The following is a 17,664-nucleotide window of genomic DNA, read 5'->3' as shown; positions in this document are numbered from 1 at the left end:
ATTCTCCAGGCAAGAATACTGGAGTGGGTTGCCATTTCCTCTTCTAGGAGATCTTCTCGACCCAGGGATTGAACCTGAGTCTCCTGCTTTAGCAGGTGGATTCTTTACTGCTGAGCCACCTGGGAAGCCCAACCTGTGGGCTGAAAACAGCTCTTCCTGTTTTAACAGCCCTAATGGGGAACTCTTGATATTTGCTAAAATTTGAGAATCAATGTTCCGCAGGAAGAGCTGACCATATTTAGAGCAGTTCACCTGAGAACAGCTTGACAGAGAAAATGACTCGCCCACAGGCCAGTTCCCAACTCTTACCTCCCGAGGCTCTCCAGGCGACTTGTCTCTTGCTGTGCTGTCACCTTGTGGAGAATGTGCCACCTGGGTGATATTTTGCTGTTCTGTTTGTTCTGCTTTTCGAAAGCTTGGAATCCTATTCAGTGTATCTTTCAGTTGTTTATATTCTGCAACTTGAGTCTGCATTACAAATTGCACAATTGGATGCAAATTGCACAATTTGAGGAGGGAAAAGGATATCATTCATAGATGGTTCAGTGGAGGACTAGATAAAAATATTATACCTAAATGCAAGAGGAAAAATATGCAGACTGTTTCCATGCATTAGCTATACTTACTTGGACATGCTCAACCATTTTTAATCACATGCAAATTAGAATTAGAGTTAAAGGGAACAGAGAAAAAATATCTAAGACAGATGTTAGTTTTCCATGCTACATTAAACTAAGTCAGAATTTTTATAAATAACTCTCTAGTATAAATATCATTATTAAAAGACAGCTATGCAATCAGTTTTAGGACATTAAAATCTATTTTAAAATTCCACATTTATATAAATCTAAGTGCAGATATCTTTTACCAGTATGGTCTGAGTAACACTTTACAGCAGAAAAGAAAGAACCATGGGCTTCAAATAAGTAACTGATTATATATGTAAAATCACTCAGGCCATCCTCTTTCCCAGTCAATCTGTGGTCACATAAGGTCCCTACCTCTCCAAAAAGCTCCCTGTATTGTGCTCTGCAGTTTTGGAAAACAGTAGCATAGGCATAAAGGAGGCTGGTTTTTATTCTCATTCTTTGATTCTGAATATCCTTTTCTTCTAAAATAACAAAGGCACTAATGCAGGTATAGGACGAGAATATACTTATGTGTGTGTTATCTGTGTGTATATGTGGTAGGATGTGTGTGTGTAGGTGTGGGTGTGTGTGTGTGGTGTGTGATACTTTAAATACCAGAAGCTATAAAGATGGAAAAAATAAATATGTTAAGAAAACCAATAGACTGCTTATACTTAGCTTATCATATGTCCCAGCACTGTTATCCTAAAACAGAAGTGCTATCTGTGTAAACACACATTTCCATAAGCACATACAAAGAACCCAGAGCTCTCTTCTGAACACACTTCCCAGGCAGGGTGCCCCTTCACTGTGCCCAGCAGAGCAGAGAGGAGGCTGGTGAGTCTTGCTCCCTTGGCCACAGTTGCACACCTGCACGGCACTCACCCACCTGCTTCCTGCCTCTCTAATTCACAAAGAGAAGTCTGCCTGCTAAATGTGTCTCAGGGGCGTGCTTCTTTATCATTTGTACAAACGTGTGCCATATGGCTAACAGTGGCCCTTAGCCAGAAACCTATCAAAACATTTGCAAACTGACTTTGGAGGTCAAAGGGGAAAAAAATGACATCTATACAGCGATGCTTTTAATAAGATAAATATTCTACCTTTTCTTCTTTCTCCTCCTCCTACGTATGTAACCTTTGAAGGGAGAAATACTATGGTCCTCAAACATGAGCATGCATGAAGAATCATGTTAAATTATGGAATGATCATGTTAAAAATGCAGGCTCCTGGATGCCCACCCTAGAAATCAGTATTCAGTAGGTGTGGGGCAAGGCCCACATAACTGTAATACAGAGAATCTCCACAAATCCCAGCTTCAAGGTGGTTCTGGGCACTGATATTGGGCCAGCTTCTCTACTCCTTTTGACCTTATTTAGTTATAAAAAAAAATACAGTTATTATATAACTCAGTAGGTTGTGAATATTAAATAAAATTCTGTATATAAAGTTATTATGATAATCCCTGACAAATTCTAAGCTCTCAAATTCCACTCAGGTCCTGGTTTCTCCCCACTTAATTACATTTAAAAATCAGATTGTCAAGACAGAATCTCATAAGATGATTTACATGAGAAACGTATATGCCTGAAATAGCAGTTGTTTTCTAAGCAGATCTGGGCAAAGTTTCAACTGGGGAGTAAAAGAACAGGAGAAACTTGACGACCTCATCCAAAAGAACCAAGAAGATATTCAAAGAAATAGAAAAATATATGTACATTAAATTTAAAAACTTGTTTCTATTACAAAATCTTGTGAGTAATATTCCTCAGTGAGCTTACAACAGAATTTGGTTTTGGTCATTAAATGAACTACTTTACTCACATTTTTCTGAATTTTCAAGTCGTTGCTTAATTTAATATTTATTGTTATTATAGTACGTAGAGTATTCAAATTGGTCTGTCATATTTTTCAGTATGAAAAGTAGTCTCATGTAACAATGCTTGGCAGAAATTTTATAAAGATTTTGAATGTAATAATATCCTCTAAAGCTAATTTAATTGATAAACATGTAAAAAATTACCACACAGCTACAGTTTTGTAGGGGGATAATCAATGACTGCCTTGAAAAGGGGTCCTACAGACCCTGATGTTACAGTCTCTGAAACAGATCAGGGCCTGGCATACGATTCTTTTAAAAAATTTTATAAAGACAAAAAATAATGCACAGTCTCCTGGTAAGAACAAATAGTTGGTTTTCCTTTGCTCTTTTCTTTTAATTCTTCCAAGAGAAGAAAAGTGAAGACCAGTGATTAAGAATATACAGTGACTAAACTAGCCATTCCTATTTGTTTCAATGATAAAGCTGTAAAACAGTCAGTGTGACATTACTTCACTAAGCTCTGTAACATCTGTATTTGTTCATTTAATACATTATCTACTGAGGGCCTGCCTTGTGCGAGGACTGCTGTAGGCTTTGAACAAATGAAACTTACGACTCTGGTTTTCCTTCTCTATTTACCTGAGATTTCTTATTTCCTGTAATTTGACCTAACAACACATAAGCCTAGGCCCAAAAGGAGTGTATGCAGGCGTAAAGCCGGGAGCAAGGGAAGGAGGAGTAAAATATAGAGTTTTACAATGATTTATTTAGGTACTTAGCATATAAAATCCTGCAGATAGTATAGCAAGAGTCTACATAGGTCTATATAGTGGAAAAAACCACATATGTGGGATGAATTCTCTGACTTAGACAAGTATTAGACTACTGCATGTAGGAGTTGGTGGAGGGTAGAAAAAGTCATATGAACCACACTGCCAGTGCAGAAAAAAAAAAAGAAAAGGAAAAAAAATCAAAGCTTTACTTAATATTCTCTTGATTGAGTTTTGAAAGCATGCATGATCTTCAGGATAAGGAAAGCTCTGTCCTAAGGAACTCAGCGAAGACTGGCCTTTAAGAGACTGCATGCACAGAGGAATTCAGAAATGTTAAGCAGACTTAAAAAGAACCCAGAGAGGCTGCTACCCTTCTAACCTGTGCAGCAGCTAGTGCACTCTTGTGGTCTTCCAAAGTCACTACAAGTTGCTCATGCTCGGAGAGTAAATTCTTATGCTGTTGCTACACAAAAAAGAATTTTACATGTTGAGTTTTGACATTCTGGGACAAACTCCTCTTGGGCAGGTAGTGGTATGGCCACCCAAACACTGCTCACTTGCTGGCTTGTTTGTTGTTGTAGCATTTGATAAGTTCAAAAATCTTTGCAGAGGGAAGACCATGGTTAAGGTGGTAATCCACAATCTAAAATGTGTTACCCAAAAATCATAATCACTTACAAGGAAATCAAAACAGGAAGAAAAATACCTTTAGTTATTAATAAACCTTTTCAAATAAAAAGCTTATTAAGATTCAACCACGTGGCAAAAGAATCATTCCAGTGCTAATGCAAACGCTGAGATTTCCAGATCATTCTTTAGCTTACAATGCACAAGAAGTAATGGGCAGGTTCACTTTCCACAAAAGCCCAAAACAACAGTGTGGATTGTAAAGCAGGTCAAGTAGTGAACAACTTTTAAGTCACTACAAAGTAAAGCAGGCAAACACAAATCAATCAAATGCTGGGGTTTTTAGGTTGTTGTTGTTGCTGTTTTACCTTGACATCTTGCAGCTGTGTGTGCATGTCCTGATGCGCTCTCCTCAGCTGTCTGTTCTCTTCTCTCAGATTGTACACGGTTTCTATTTTAGAAAAAGGAAAATCATGCATAAAGCCCTGGGCCTTTCAGGCTCTTGATTCTATTATTTTCCTATCTAAAGCCTCACATAACTTTTTCAAAGATCGTTTTGAACTTTGACAGTACAATACTCCAAATCAACAAAACTTAGCACCATTTTGGGATGTGGCATAGATTCAGTTGGACAACCCAATACAATCTGGCTCAGTGGTTTAAATATGCTTAAACAAGCTATCTGGCATAGAAGTTAAGGATTTTTAATTACTCCTGAGCTAAAAATGAAATATTTTTGTTAATAAGCAAACCCCTAGGAATGAAATGTAATGGGTAGGGGTCATCTAAGATTTTAGTCTCACCATAAATTAAAAATGAAGCTATCAAAAAGCACAAACTGCCTCTCTCATAGCCATGAATAATTTCCACAGTCCTTCAAAGGGATTTCAGTTACAAAAGCAACTCAAGAAACAAGAGACAGACACCTCATCTGCTCAAAAATTCTAAATGTATTTTCTTTCTCCCACAATCGAGTTCTTGACTGGTCTAAACTCTTCCTCCAATAGCTACTGGACAATTCTTTGCACAGTTACAATGTGAGACTGCAGTGATCACAGTGAAGTCTTAAAACCTCCCCAGCCACAAGCCCTACAATTCGCGGAACAGCCTCTTGGTAATTTCCCCACATTTTCTGTATCTGGAGATTATCTGTTATGAACTGGTAGCCCCTGGGCCAACACACAGACTTTTTTTTTTTGGCCCCTGCAGGTGTTAGCCAACATACAGTGTCTTCCACATTTGAAGGGCTGTCACCAAGTAAAAATCAAGAAGCTGGGTCTCATAAGATTCTGGCAACATCAGGCCAATTCTCAGCAGAAGTTAAATGGCAGCTGGGTGACCATATGATTCATTTTCCAATGGGAGATATTGTCGACAGTGAAAGGGGTGCTGTTTTAGAACGATGCTGGGACAGCAGCAGGCGTGGGCCTGCACGGTGCTGGGCAAACTGTCCCCAGAGTGGCAGCCACTCCCTGCAGGCAAAACTTTACTGTCTCCAGGGTGGCAGTGAGCACTGCAGAAAACTGCCGGTCACCACGCCGCCTCATATTCTCTGCCCGCTTTCACTCCGTTAAGAGTCCCTGCTTGATCCCTGGGCACTGGCTTTATGACACATTTGGAAAGAGATCAAGAAGAAGGTGAGAATGTCGCTAGTGGTTGTCCACCTATTTGTAACAGCAGATTTTCTCAAACATCAAACGGGACACCAGCAGCAATCCAAGAGGACCCCAAGTGTGTCACAGGCTGGATGGGCCTTCAGTCTACACACGCACACATGCAGTTGAAATACACGGCTGACTTTTAAAGGAATTCAGTTTATAACCTTAAGGACAGTGTCTCCTGTGCCTTTGCTGTGTGACCGTAAGTTACTTAACTTTTGCAGGCCTCAATTTCTTCATTTGTTGAACTGGGTTAAATATAATGCCTACCTGCCAGGTTGTTATAAGGCTTAAAGAAGATACCTGCATGAAGAGTTTCACCCAGTACTGACACATGGCAAACATTTATTGAGTGTCAGCTCTTCTTATAACCATAATGATGAGAATCATCTAAGCTTACATGGTATCAACTCGTTATCCATATTCTAAATTCTAAACTCCCTCCTCATGTCACATTAATCTACCAAAGATCACTTGGACTACACACAACATGGTTTGCCATGACAGAGCCTCGTCTATCACAATTTACTGTCAGGGACCATGATCAAACAAAACTGCCGATGTGAAAATCACTTAGAAGTGTCATCAAAGGCACTTCCATATTAAGTTGTTTAAAATTTCTATGAGATGTCTTCCAAATAGTCAGTTCAGTTCAGTCGCTCAGTTGTGTCCGACTCTTTGCGACCCAATGAATTGCAGCACACCAGGCCTCCCTGTCCATCACCAACTCCCGGAGCTCACTCAGACTCAGGTCCATCGAGTCAGTGATGCCATCCAGCCATCTCATCCTCTGTCGTCCCCTTCTCCTCCTGCCCCCAATCCCTCCCAGCATCAGAGTCTTTCCCAATGAGTTAACTCTTCGCATGAGGTGGCCAAAGTACTGGAGTTTCAGCTTTAGCATCACTCCTTCCAAAGAACACCCGGGACTGATCTCCTTTAGGGTGGACTGGTTGGATCTCCTTGCAGTCCAAGGGACTCTCAAGAGTCTTCTCCAACACCACAGTTCAAAAGCATCAATTATTCGGCACTCAGCTTTCTTCACAGTCCAACTCTCACATCCATACATGACCACAGGAAAAACCATAGCCTTGACTAGACGGACCTTCGTTGGCAAAGTAATGTCGCTGCTTTTCAATATGCTATCTACGTTGGTCATAACTTTTCTTCCAAGGAGTAAGTGTCTTTTAATTTCATGGCTGCAATCACCATCTGCAGTGATTTTGGAGTCCAAAAAAATAAAGTCTGACACTGTTTCCACTGTTTCCCCATCTATTTCCCATGAAGTGATGGGACCAGATGCCATGATCTTCGTTTTCTGAATGTTGAGCTTTAAGCCAACTTTTTCACTCTCCTCTTTCACAGAGGCTTTTTAGTTTCTCTTCACTTTCTGCCATAAGGGTGGTGTCATCTGCATATCTGAAGTTATTGATATTTCTCCCAGCAATCTTGATTCCAGCTTATGCTTCTTCCAGCCCAGCGTTTCTCATGATGTACTCTACATAGAAGTTAAATAAGCAGGGTGACAATATACAACCTTGATGTACTCCTTTTCCTATTTGGAACCAGTCTGTTGTTCCATGTCCAGTTTTAACTGTTGCTTCCTAACCTGCATATAGGTTTCTCAAGAGGCAGGTCAGGTGGTCTGGTATTCTCATTTCTTTCAGAATTTTTCACAGTTTATTGTGATCCACACAGTCAAAGGCTTTGGCATAGTCAATAAAGCAGAAATAGATGTTTTTCTGGAACTCTCTTGCTTTTTCCATGATCCAGCGGATGTTGGCAATTTGATCTCTGGTTCCTCTGCCTTTTTGAAAACCAGCTTGATCATCTGGAAGTTCACGGTTCACATATTGCTGAAGCCTGGCTTGGAGAATTTTGAGCATTACTTTCCTAGTGTGTGAGATGAGTGCAACTGTGTGGTAGTTTGAGCATTCTTTGGCATTGCCTTTCTTTGGGATTGGAATGAAAACTGACCCTTCCCAGTCCTGTGGCCACTGCTGAGTTTTCCAAATTTGCTGGCATATTGAGTGCAGCACTTTCACAGCATCATCTTTCAGGATTTCAAATAGCTCAACTGGAATTCCATCACCTCCATTAGCTTTGTTCGTAGTGATGCTTTCTAAGGCCCACTTGACTTGACATTCCAGGATGTCTGGCTCTAGGTGAGTGATCACACCATCATGATTATTTGGGTCGTGAAGATCTTTTTTGTACAGTTCTTCTGTGTATTCTTGCCACCTCTTCTTAATATCTTCTGCTTCTGTTAGGTCCATACCATTTCTGTCCTTTATTGAGCCCATCTTTACATGAAATGTCCCCTTGGTATCTCTAATTTTCTTGAAGAGATCTCTAGTCTCTCCCATTCTGTTGTTTTCCTCTATTTCTTTGCATTGATCGCTAAGGAAGGCTTTCTTATCTCTTCTTGCTATTTTTTGGAACTCTGCATTCAGATGCTTATATATTTCCTTTTCTCCTTTGCTTTTCACTTTTCTTTTTTCACAGCTATTTGTAAGGCCTCCCAGACAGCCATTTTGCTTTTTTGCATTTCTTTTCCATGGGGATGGTCTTGATCCCTGTCTCCTGTACAATGTTACGAAGCTCCATCCATAGTTCATCAGGCACTCCATCTATCAGATCTAGGCCCTTAAATCTATTTCTCACTTCCACTGTATAATCATAAGGGATTTGATTTAGGTCATACCTGAATGGTCTAGTGGTTTTCCCTACTTTCTTCAATTTCAGTCTGAATTTGGCAATAAGGAGTTCATGATCTGAGCCACAGTCAGCTCCCAGTCTTGTTTTTGCTGACTGTATAGAGCTTCTCCATCTTTGGCTGCAAAGAATATAATCAATCTGATTTCAGTGTTGACCATCTGGTGATGTCCATGTGTAGAGTCTTCGCCTATATTTTGGAAGAAGGTGTTTGCTATGATCAGTGCATTCTCTTGGCCAAACTCTATTAGCCTTTGCCCAGCTTCATTCCTTATTCCAAGGCCAAATTTGCCTGTTATTCCAGGTATTTCTTGGCTTCCTACTTTTGCATTCCAGTTCCCTATAATGAAAAGGGTATCTTTTTGGGGTGTTGTCTAGAAGGTCTTGTAGGTCTTCATAGAACCATTCAACTTCAGCTTCTTCAGCGTTATTGTTTGGGGCATAGATTTGGATTATTGTGATATTGAGTGGTTTGCCTTGGAAATAAACAGAGATCATTCTGTCGTTTTTGAGATTGCATCCAAGTACTGCATTTCAGACGTTTCTGTTGACCAGGATGGCTACTCCATTTCTTCTAAGGGATTCCTGCCCACAGTAGTAGATATAATGGTCATCTGAGTTAAATTCACCCATTCCAGTCCATTTGAGTTCACTGATTCCTAGAATGTCGACATTCACTCTTGCCATCTCCTGTTTGACCACTTCCAATTTGCCTTGATTCATGGACCTAACATTCCAGGTTCCTATGCAATATTGCTCTTTACAGCATCAGACCTTGCTTCCAAATATTAACTGGTACCAAAAATACTGCTCTCTCTCTCTCTCCGTGTTTCTGTCTCAGTCTCTCTCTCACCCTCCAAGATATTGGGAGATTCTCTCTTCTGATGACAAGAGTCCCAGAACTGACTGTACTTCTCCTTTTGTTCTGGATCCCAGGATGTTCAGACCAGCCATCAGGCTTGAATTGTCTGAGTATGCAGAACTCACATACCAGTGTCCTCCTATTTTCCACAGTTCTGATTTCTTGATAAAATTTTACTACACGTGGACTGAGTTTCAAAGAAAGGCGTAAATATAGAGTAGACATAAGATAACATGCCTTTTAAGCCTCTCACTAAAATTAAATGAACTAAAGTATGTGAAGTATGCCAAGGTCTGGCACCTAGAAAATACTTACAATGTATTCCTATTATTTTGGAATACCATTATTAACCTATTATTTTGGAATACTGAGAGACAAAGCATAGCAAAAGAAAAGTGCAGAAAGTCCAAAAGACCTATCACACAGCAGATTTCTATGACGACGTTTTACATAAAACCAGGAAATTGTTAGGCACAGTACAATTAACTAGATTATAGAAGACCTTACTCTGATTTCATCTTTGTTTATGTAAGCACCATGTACCTTTTTAAACCAAAGCTCACACTTCAAACTTATTCAGGACCGAATAGGTGACTGTAGAATATGCTGTTGCCCTTTTTCAGAACTCATATGTACTCAGAAGTGATGTATTTCATTTCATATTACTATGAAAATACCTGGTACTGATATTTATGGTGGTTAGCATATATTGAAGGTTTACCATGTACGAGTAATTGTATTAGGTGCTTTGCATAATTTAATCCTCATACCAACTCTATAAGGTTAATACTTTTAATGAATATCCCACTTTTACAGATGAGGACAATTGAGTCTGTGGAGATTTATACAACTTGCCAATGGTCATAAAACTAGTCATTGATTCACCAGGGCAGGCAGACTTCAGAGCCTGAACTTTTTGAAGTGACCATAAGTGATCAACAGAGTCTTTGTGCCCCAGTGGAGATCTGGAAACCTATCACGGTGACTGGGGAGCACTAGTGGCATTCTGTGGGTGGGGTCAGAGATGCTAAATGTCTCACAATGCACAAAAAGAACTGTCTTGCCCAACAAGACCAATATATCCCATTGAGAAACACTAAGTGTTCTTTACTGTTTCCCTAAACAAACCAGAGAGATCAGTGTGAAATATCATAAAGAAGTAGCTGGTAAAATACTACATGTGATGTAAATAAATCACCAAGCAAACAAGAGTCTATTGTTCCATTCAAACATTAATATGAGTATTCATTTCCACGCACACTGGCTCATTAGGTTTCCAAATACCTTTTAGCTTAGAAAGCTCTTGTTCTTTCTCCTGCTGCAGCTGCAGGTATCTCTGCTTGTGGTCATTAAATGTCCTACTGAAGTCTTCTCCTTGTCTGCGGTGTTCCTCTTCCAAGTCGCTGTGTTGCTTCTTTAGCTCCTCGTGTTGACTCTGCAAAGATGAAAATTTGAGCAGGGATATACATTTGTAACTGAGCAGGGCCACATGGGGCTTTCCTGGGACAGGCCTAACCTGTATCCTCTGCTTTAGCTCCTCTCTGAAGTACCTAGATAACAGTATTTGATGCCCATTTCCTGAGTTGTTTTGTAGATGTGAAACCATCCCCCTGCCTTCCAAATGGAAGATGTTAACTGCTTGATGACTCTGAGCATACAGCCTCAGGCCTCCTGGAGCCTAAGGACTGACAATGCTAACTCCTGTGACACCACCCTGCTACCTCACTGTCAACCAATCAGACACTTGTGCAAAAGCTGATCACAGACCCTGCAACCCCCCTCCCTCACCTGGCTTTTAAAAATGCTCTGCCAAACCCTTGGGGGAGCCTGGGGGCTTTTTAGGGCATGAGCTACCAATCTCTTTCATGGCTCTGCAATAAACCTTGCTCTGCTCCAAACTTTGATGGTTTGGTTTGTTTGGCCTCACTGTGCGTTGGGCACAGAGAATTTGCACTAACGCATTCTCTAAATCAGTCTGTCTCTCGATAGCACAGCATTTCTCTTGTAAGAAAGTAAGCACAGATGAAGTAGGCTTCATTTTCCTGACTGCTTTAAATCTGTGCAGCTCTTTTCCATTTCCTTTCCATTTCAAATGAATAGTTTGGGATCGTGGCCAAAATAATTTTTCCCTTAATTTTTAACATTAATGTGAACAACAAGAAGTTGGAAGTTTACAAGAGTGATGGAAAAGGAAGGGATCTGGGGAAATTCCCAGGGACTCAAGTTACTGTGGAAACTAGGTAAAGCTAATGGAAAAATTACCCCTCCATGGAGCCTCTAGACTGCCTTTCAATCTGATGTTTTCCCAGCAATGTTTTTTATTTCCCTTCTTTGATTATCAGCCTTTCTGGTAACCCAGTTTAAAGAAGGGGAAAAAAAAGACTTTTTTCCCTTTGGGGGATGTAAAAGAAATCAATTATTTGTAAAAATGATTCTTATACTACTCAAGATTATAATACTGTAATCACAACCTAGATAAATTCTATAGTCTCCAAATGCTTAATGTGAATGGGTGGTCTACTTTAATTCATGTATTGCTTTCCTGAGAATAGTAAAGATTCTGGTTTCAATAAAAGGCATACACCCTACTGATACAGGAGCAAAGAACACCAAACAAAAAGCTGGGCACTGGTTGTTGGAGACAACGGCATAGAGTTCCTGCTGTGTGGCTGGCATAATAACCGCTGCTCATCTCTTCTGGCCTGACACAAACAGTGCATCTCTCTCTCTCTTTTCTTCAGTCTTCCTGACACACAACAATGAGTTTTATCCAAGAACCAAGGAAGGAATATCTTTAAATATCAATTGTGCTCCTGTGTAAGTGGGCCACTTATGACACATTAGTAACAGGAAGACAGCATTCTAATACTTCTACTGCCTCCACTGTGTCTAAGATTACAAAAAAAAAAAATTTCAAGAAAAACCACTCTGAGAAAGTAGATAAAAACAAATGAAAATCCTTAAAGGACAAAGAACAAACTCAAAAATTAAGTGACCAGAGACCCTGATTTATAAGAAAATGAATAATGAGTTAAATATGTCCTTTGTAATCAGGTGATAAACATAATGGAGCATTATAATTATATATCACCTTTAGCCAAAAATGACTTTATTATACCATATTATGGTACAAATCAATTTTCTGTAAACTTTCCTTAATCACATAAGTTACTTAGTTAACCCCTTCATTCATTCATGAAGAATATGTCTAAATTACTCACCTTCAGCATCTGATGTTGGACATTCAATGCACTGTACCTGCTATTAGAATCTTGCTGTAAATTGAAAAGCAAATAATTAACAAAAAGATAACACATTTGGCTCTTTTGTTAAACAGAACTTAAAACTCTTAATGAAAGGTTTTCACTTGTTCACGTGTGTAAGTAAAAATGAATTCTAAGCTGGAGCCAGGATGCTTCTTAGGTCCTCTCTTTACTTCATAGTAGAAATGAAGTTTTACATTCCTCTAAGTTTGCTAGACTTTAATGGTGAAAAAGCAGGGCATGGAATTATAAAACCACAGTTTGAAAGGGCTCTTGGAGGTGATTTACTTCCACTCTCATATTCAGAAGAAAAACTGAGGCCAGAGGCAGAGGAGAGCTTGTCCTGAGACACAGCACCGCATATGGCTGGTACCTTGTGCCTGGTGCTCCAAGAGGAACAGGAGAGAAACCAGCAGAGACCAGGCCTTATAAGCTTAGAATGGGTTCCAGAAAGGGAGAGAAAAGCCACTTTTCTTCCTTGAGTTTCCATGGGTAAGAAATTCTACATACATTGTGCGTGCGTGTGTATACTCAGTCATGTCTGACCGTGTGTGTGTACTCAGTCATGTCTGACTGTGTGTGTGTACTCAGTCATGTCTGACTCTGTGATCCCAGTGACTACAGCCCTCCAGGCTCCTCTGTCCATGGAATTTTTAGGGCAAGAACACTGGAGTGGGTTGCCATTTCTTCCTCCAGGAGATCTTCCCCACCCAGGGATTGAATCCACGTCTCTTGCATCTCCTGTATTGCAGGCAGATTCTTTACTACAGCGCCAGCTCACAGAGAGAAACAGAAAGGCTAAGGAACAGGCCTAGGGCAAATATCTCCTTTAGTAGCAGAGCCAGGACAGAACCCTGAGCTTTAGTGTCCAGCTGAACTCCGTGCTCCAGCAGTGTGTTCTTATGTACCAGTGGAGCATCTTCACATTTGGAGCTCACACATGTCCAGTCCTGGGCAGCCACAGCGGGTCAGTGTACAAACCACACCTGCCAGTTTTCTCTCCCCAGGCTGCTGTGTTTTTCTGTCTTACGTGCACCGCCTCTTACTTTACACCATCGGCAGTATAAGCACAGCTTCATTTATTTCTTTCATGTTCTTGCAACTTCTAAAATGGACCACATTTTTGCTTTAACACTTTATTTTTATCACTTTACCACTTTAATTTGTAATATATTACATGACAAAATGCACAACAGAACACACACGATTTTGACTAGGTTTTAAAAATGCAAGATAAGAGTGAAAAGCCAGTAACCTCCTAGTTATTCAAGGAACCGACTCTTCTTAGTTTTAATGCCCCACAACACCAATGCTTTTGTCAACCAATACTTGTATGTTTTTCTTAGAGTAAGAGAAAAAAGTGTTTTTCCCTAGTTAATTTGGACTTAAAAACTTTTTTAAAATGTCAATATCATTTATTTATCTATTCATTTTACAGATGTTTTTGAACATTTGAACATGTGAACTCTAGACCAGGTATTGTGTTAGACATTACACAGTAATGTCTCTGCAAGTGACAGTAACATGGTGCAAAGGCAAATCAAACTAAATATCACATTCTATAGAAAAGAGAGACTACGGATGAATAAATAAAGGAATCTCTTTATTGTGAATATTAAGGATATTTTCAATTTATCACTATTGCCAATAATGTGATAAGCAAAGGAAGGTAGGTTTTAAAGGAACAATTTTTAAGGTCTTCCTCTTAGAATTTTTTTGGGGAAGGAAGGAAGGAAAGGATGGAGGGAGATGTATTTCAGTCCTAATGATCAACAGAGTAAAATGTTTGGAGACTTTATTTCCCCCCCGTCAAGTTTTGTGAAATAAAAAACTAAGGGAGAAAAAAACAACTTACCCTTCCCTTATTCAGTGTTTCTTGTGCTTCTAATTTATAAACCAGAAAATCTAGAAAATACAAAATGGAGAACATAATTACATTAATTAACTCTATTAGTATAAGTTAATTCACTGTGGCATTTTTAAACATCTAAAAAAACAAGGGCACATTTTACTCAGACCTAAACAATCTACTTGATGATATACTTTATTTTGTCTTTTAATGCTTGAAAAGTTTTCCTCCATACCTTAAAGTTGGGAATCTTGCATCAACAAAATACACACTATAGTCAACTGACTAAAAGTGCATTTAGAGTGTGGACTTGGTGATGAACTCACCTTGAAATGAAGGAGAAAAAAACCAAAACCATGCAGTGCACCTAAGGACAGAGATGATTTATTGCCAGCCACTAGATGGCACACTAAAATCATTCAGGACCTGAAAAGGAACTCAAGCCATGGAAACCATCTTTAATGCTCTTAAAGCTTTATTATCCACTAGATGGCTCTACAAAATCACCCTGCATTTGAAGACAAGGAAAATCCAAACCCTATCAGAGCATTTTAATAATCTTAAAACTTCCCAGTAAAACATTCCAGCTCACACTGTCCTCCTCTGTTCTCCCTTCTTCTACCCCATACCAAAGTAATCAGACAAAACACCACTTCAATCTAATATTTAACCAAAAAGTTGAATAAATGAAAATAAGAATGCAGGTAACTCCAAATCACAAGCTATACAAAGTCCATGCTTTATAGAAAAATTCTGATAAAAATCAACAGCATTGATTTTTATTTGACACCTGTGCTAAATGTTTATTTTTCAAAACAAACCAATCGGCTATGCCAATAAAGTCTTTAGCACAAGAGAAAAACAGGTCTATAACTTAAAAGATGTCATGCAATGAGATTGAAATCGATTATGCTATAAATGCATATATATATATGTATACATAAAGTTTGTCATATTCTGGACTGCATGGTATTACTTTCCCAGATGTCTGTTAACAGATGTTAATAGATATACGATATTCAAACGAAAAACTGTGTGCTATTTCTAAAGTAATGCATATAACTAATATATGAATGACCCCAAAGAGGCACAAACTAAATGAAAAATTCTAAATCCAATCTTGAGCAGGAATTATTTTCTTGCACAATGTATAGCATATTGCTTGACGGACTTCGGGTGATTTGAAGAATTTCTAAGGAAAAAAACAGTAAAGCAAATACATAATACTTCAAAGAAGAGCATAAAAAACGTAAAACACGAATTACATTATTTATTTACCTTCCTTTGCTTTCTTATGTTCAAGTCTTTCCTTTTGCAAGGATTTCTCCAATCTTGATCTGTGTTCATACACAACTGGAAAAAAAAAACGTTGAAAACTTATCTTCAATAAATCAGAAATTCTAAAGTAAAATCAACATCAATTTTCAAAACAGGAAGAAGATAGTTTAGAGTCCTTTCACAATTAAAATGAAAATGCACACCTTTAACCTGGGTAAAAGATGGAAACAATAATAGACGTAGTACTCAGCTGACTCCTATACGGTCTGCCCCTCTGTAGAAACAACACTGTGCAAGAGGCTTCCACCTTCTTGGCCAGTTCCTTGTTCTCCCGCTTCTGGAATGTGAGTCTCTGTGGGGTTCCCTGTCTCCCGTTGGACGAGCGTGTCCACTCTCCACATTTCAGCCACCATCTGCACGGCATTTACCCCCATCTGTGTGTCCAGCTCCCACCTCACTTTCAGGCACTAGGAGAATATTTACACCCAGAGATCCCATAAGTGCTGCCAAGTCAACGTGAGCTGACAGTGCATTAGAGCTGCCTGACACGGATTCCACTCCTGGGTTGGGAAGATCCCCTGGAGTAGGAAATGGCACCCGCTCCAGTATTTTTGTCTGGAAAATTCCAGGGACAGAGGAGGCTGGTGGGCCATAGACCACTGCGTCACTGAGTTGGACAGGACTGAGCACAGAACAGCAGCTGAATGAGCTGAGCAGAGGGTGTGTGTGGAAAACGCAACAGCATACTAAGGTTTGCTGAAAAAGGAGGTGTATTCCCCATGTCAGAGAAAATATAGGTGAGAGGGCCACAGAGACGAAGGAGGGAGACTGTCCCCACTGAAGAGCCTATAACCTGTGCCATGCCTGCATGTTCAGCTGTGTCTGACTCTGCTACACTGTGGACTATAGTCTGCCAGGCTCTTCTGTCCATGGAATTTTTCAGGCAAGAAAACGAGTGGGTTGCCGTTTCCTACTCCAGGGGATCTTCCCGACCTGGGCTTGAACTTGCATCTCTGGCTGGGCAGGCAGGTTCTTTACCGCTGAGCCACCTGGGAAGCCCACAGGATTGACATCTGCCATGGCAGGAAACCCTAGGCAAGCTGATGTCATGCCACAGGACCTTCCTGCACTTTACCAAGCCCACCTCCACCGTCTATTCTGAAGAAGTGGGAGTTATCTGGTGAGGGGAGCAGGGAGTGATAATGATTTAGGGGAAAAACAGAGAGAAGCCCCTGGGTACTTCCTCCCTCACTACAGGCTGCACATCTCCAGGAAACAGGAGCTGCAAGAGAGGTTTTACCTTTAATGAAAAAAAAAAGTATTATTATACTGGACTAGGCCAGATATTACTAAACCAAGACTGTATTTATCGATAAAAGTTATTGAGGAAAAAAAAATTTTTTTTAATCTGAGAGAAGCTGATACAAAGTATAGTGAAGTCTGTCTTAGATTTCATGCAGGGACAGACAACTCAAGCCCACAGGGTAGTGGTTGGAACAGGGGAGAGGAGAAGAGGATAAAGCAAGTTTCTGATGTGCCCTTTAATCCTGTTTGCTCAGCATTATGGTCACAGATGACCTCACTCCCTGGCAGGCTCAGCCAAGCTTGCCACTGGGTTCTTTTTACCACCTCCAGCTCCTCACAGCTACCTAAGATACAATTCAATCTTCAATCACTGACTGACCCTTCAGTGTGTGGGTTCAGTTACTGAGTCATGTCTGACTCTTTGTGATCCCATGAAGTGTGTCAGTTCAGTTCAGTCACTGAGTCGTGTCTGACTCTTTGTGATCCCATGAACCACAGCACACCAGGCTTCCCTGTCCATCTTCAAATCCTGGAGTCCACCCAAACTCATGCCCATCAAGTAGGTGATGCCATCCAACCATCTCATCCTCTGTCATCCCCTTCTCCTCTCGCCTTCAATCTTTCCCAGTATCAGGGTCTTTTCCAATGAGTCAGTTCTTCGCATCAGGTGGCCAAAGTATTGGAGCTTCAGCATCAGTCCTTTCGATGAATATTCAGGACTGATTTCCTTTAGGATTGACTGGTTTGACTTCCTTGTAGTCCAAGGAACTCTCAAGAGTCATCTCCAACACCACAGTTCAAAAGCATCAATTCTTCGGTGCTCAGTTTTCTTTATAGTCCAACTCTCACACCCATACCTGACTACTGGAAAAACCATAGCTTCAAC

At 40.1% G+C, this 17,664-nt stretch overlaps 1 protein-coding gene across 4 annotated transcripts in view; it reads right to left on the bottom strand.

Annotated features, from left to right (window-relative positions):
- The window catches only part of GOLIM4 (golgi integral membrane protein 4), an 84,273-nt gene that overhangs the window by 22,642 nt on the left and 43,967 nt on the right, over positions 1 to 17,664 (bottom strand). For 2 of the 4 annotated variants that reach the window (XM_027541851.1, XM_027541860.1), the window contains exons 2-8: positions 15,474 to 15,548; positions 14,202 to 14,251; positions 12,305 to 12,358; positions 10,368 to 10,518; positions 4,220 to 4,302; positions 3,604 to 3,687; positions 310 to 468 (exon numbers count right to left, since the gene is read on the bottom strand). In XM_027541851.1, coding sequence (XP_027397652.1) covers positions 310 to 468; positions 3,604 to 3,687; positions 4,220 to 4,302; positions 10,368 to 10,518; positions 12,305 to 12,358; positions 14,202 to 14,251; positions 15,474 to 15,548 — 656 coding nt within the window. The remainder of the gene's footprint in view (positions 1 to 309; positions 469 to 3,603; positions 3,688 to 4,219; positions 4,303 to 10,367; positions 10,519 to 12,304; positions 12,359 to 14,201; positions 14,252 to 15,473; positions 15,549 to 17,664) is intronic. The other 2 variants (XM_027541868.1, XM_027541877.1) reach the window with 1 other exon arrangement.

The sequence above is a fragment of the Bos indicus x Bos taurus genome, chromosome 1 (genome assembly GCF_003369695.1).
Source record: "Bos indicus x Bos taurus breed Angus x Brahman F1 hybrid chromosome 1, Bos_hybrid_MaternalHap_v2.0, whole genome shotgun sequence".
In the NCBI taxonomy this organism is placed as follows: domain Eukaryota; kingdom Metazoa; phylum Chordata; class Mammalia; order Artiodactyla; family Bovidae; genus Bos; species Bos indicus x Bos taurus.
This window is presented reverse-complemented; position numbering and strand designations above follow the sequence as displayed.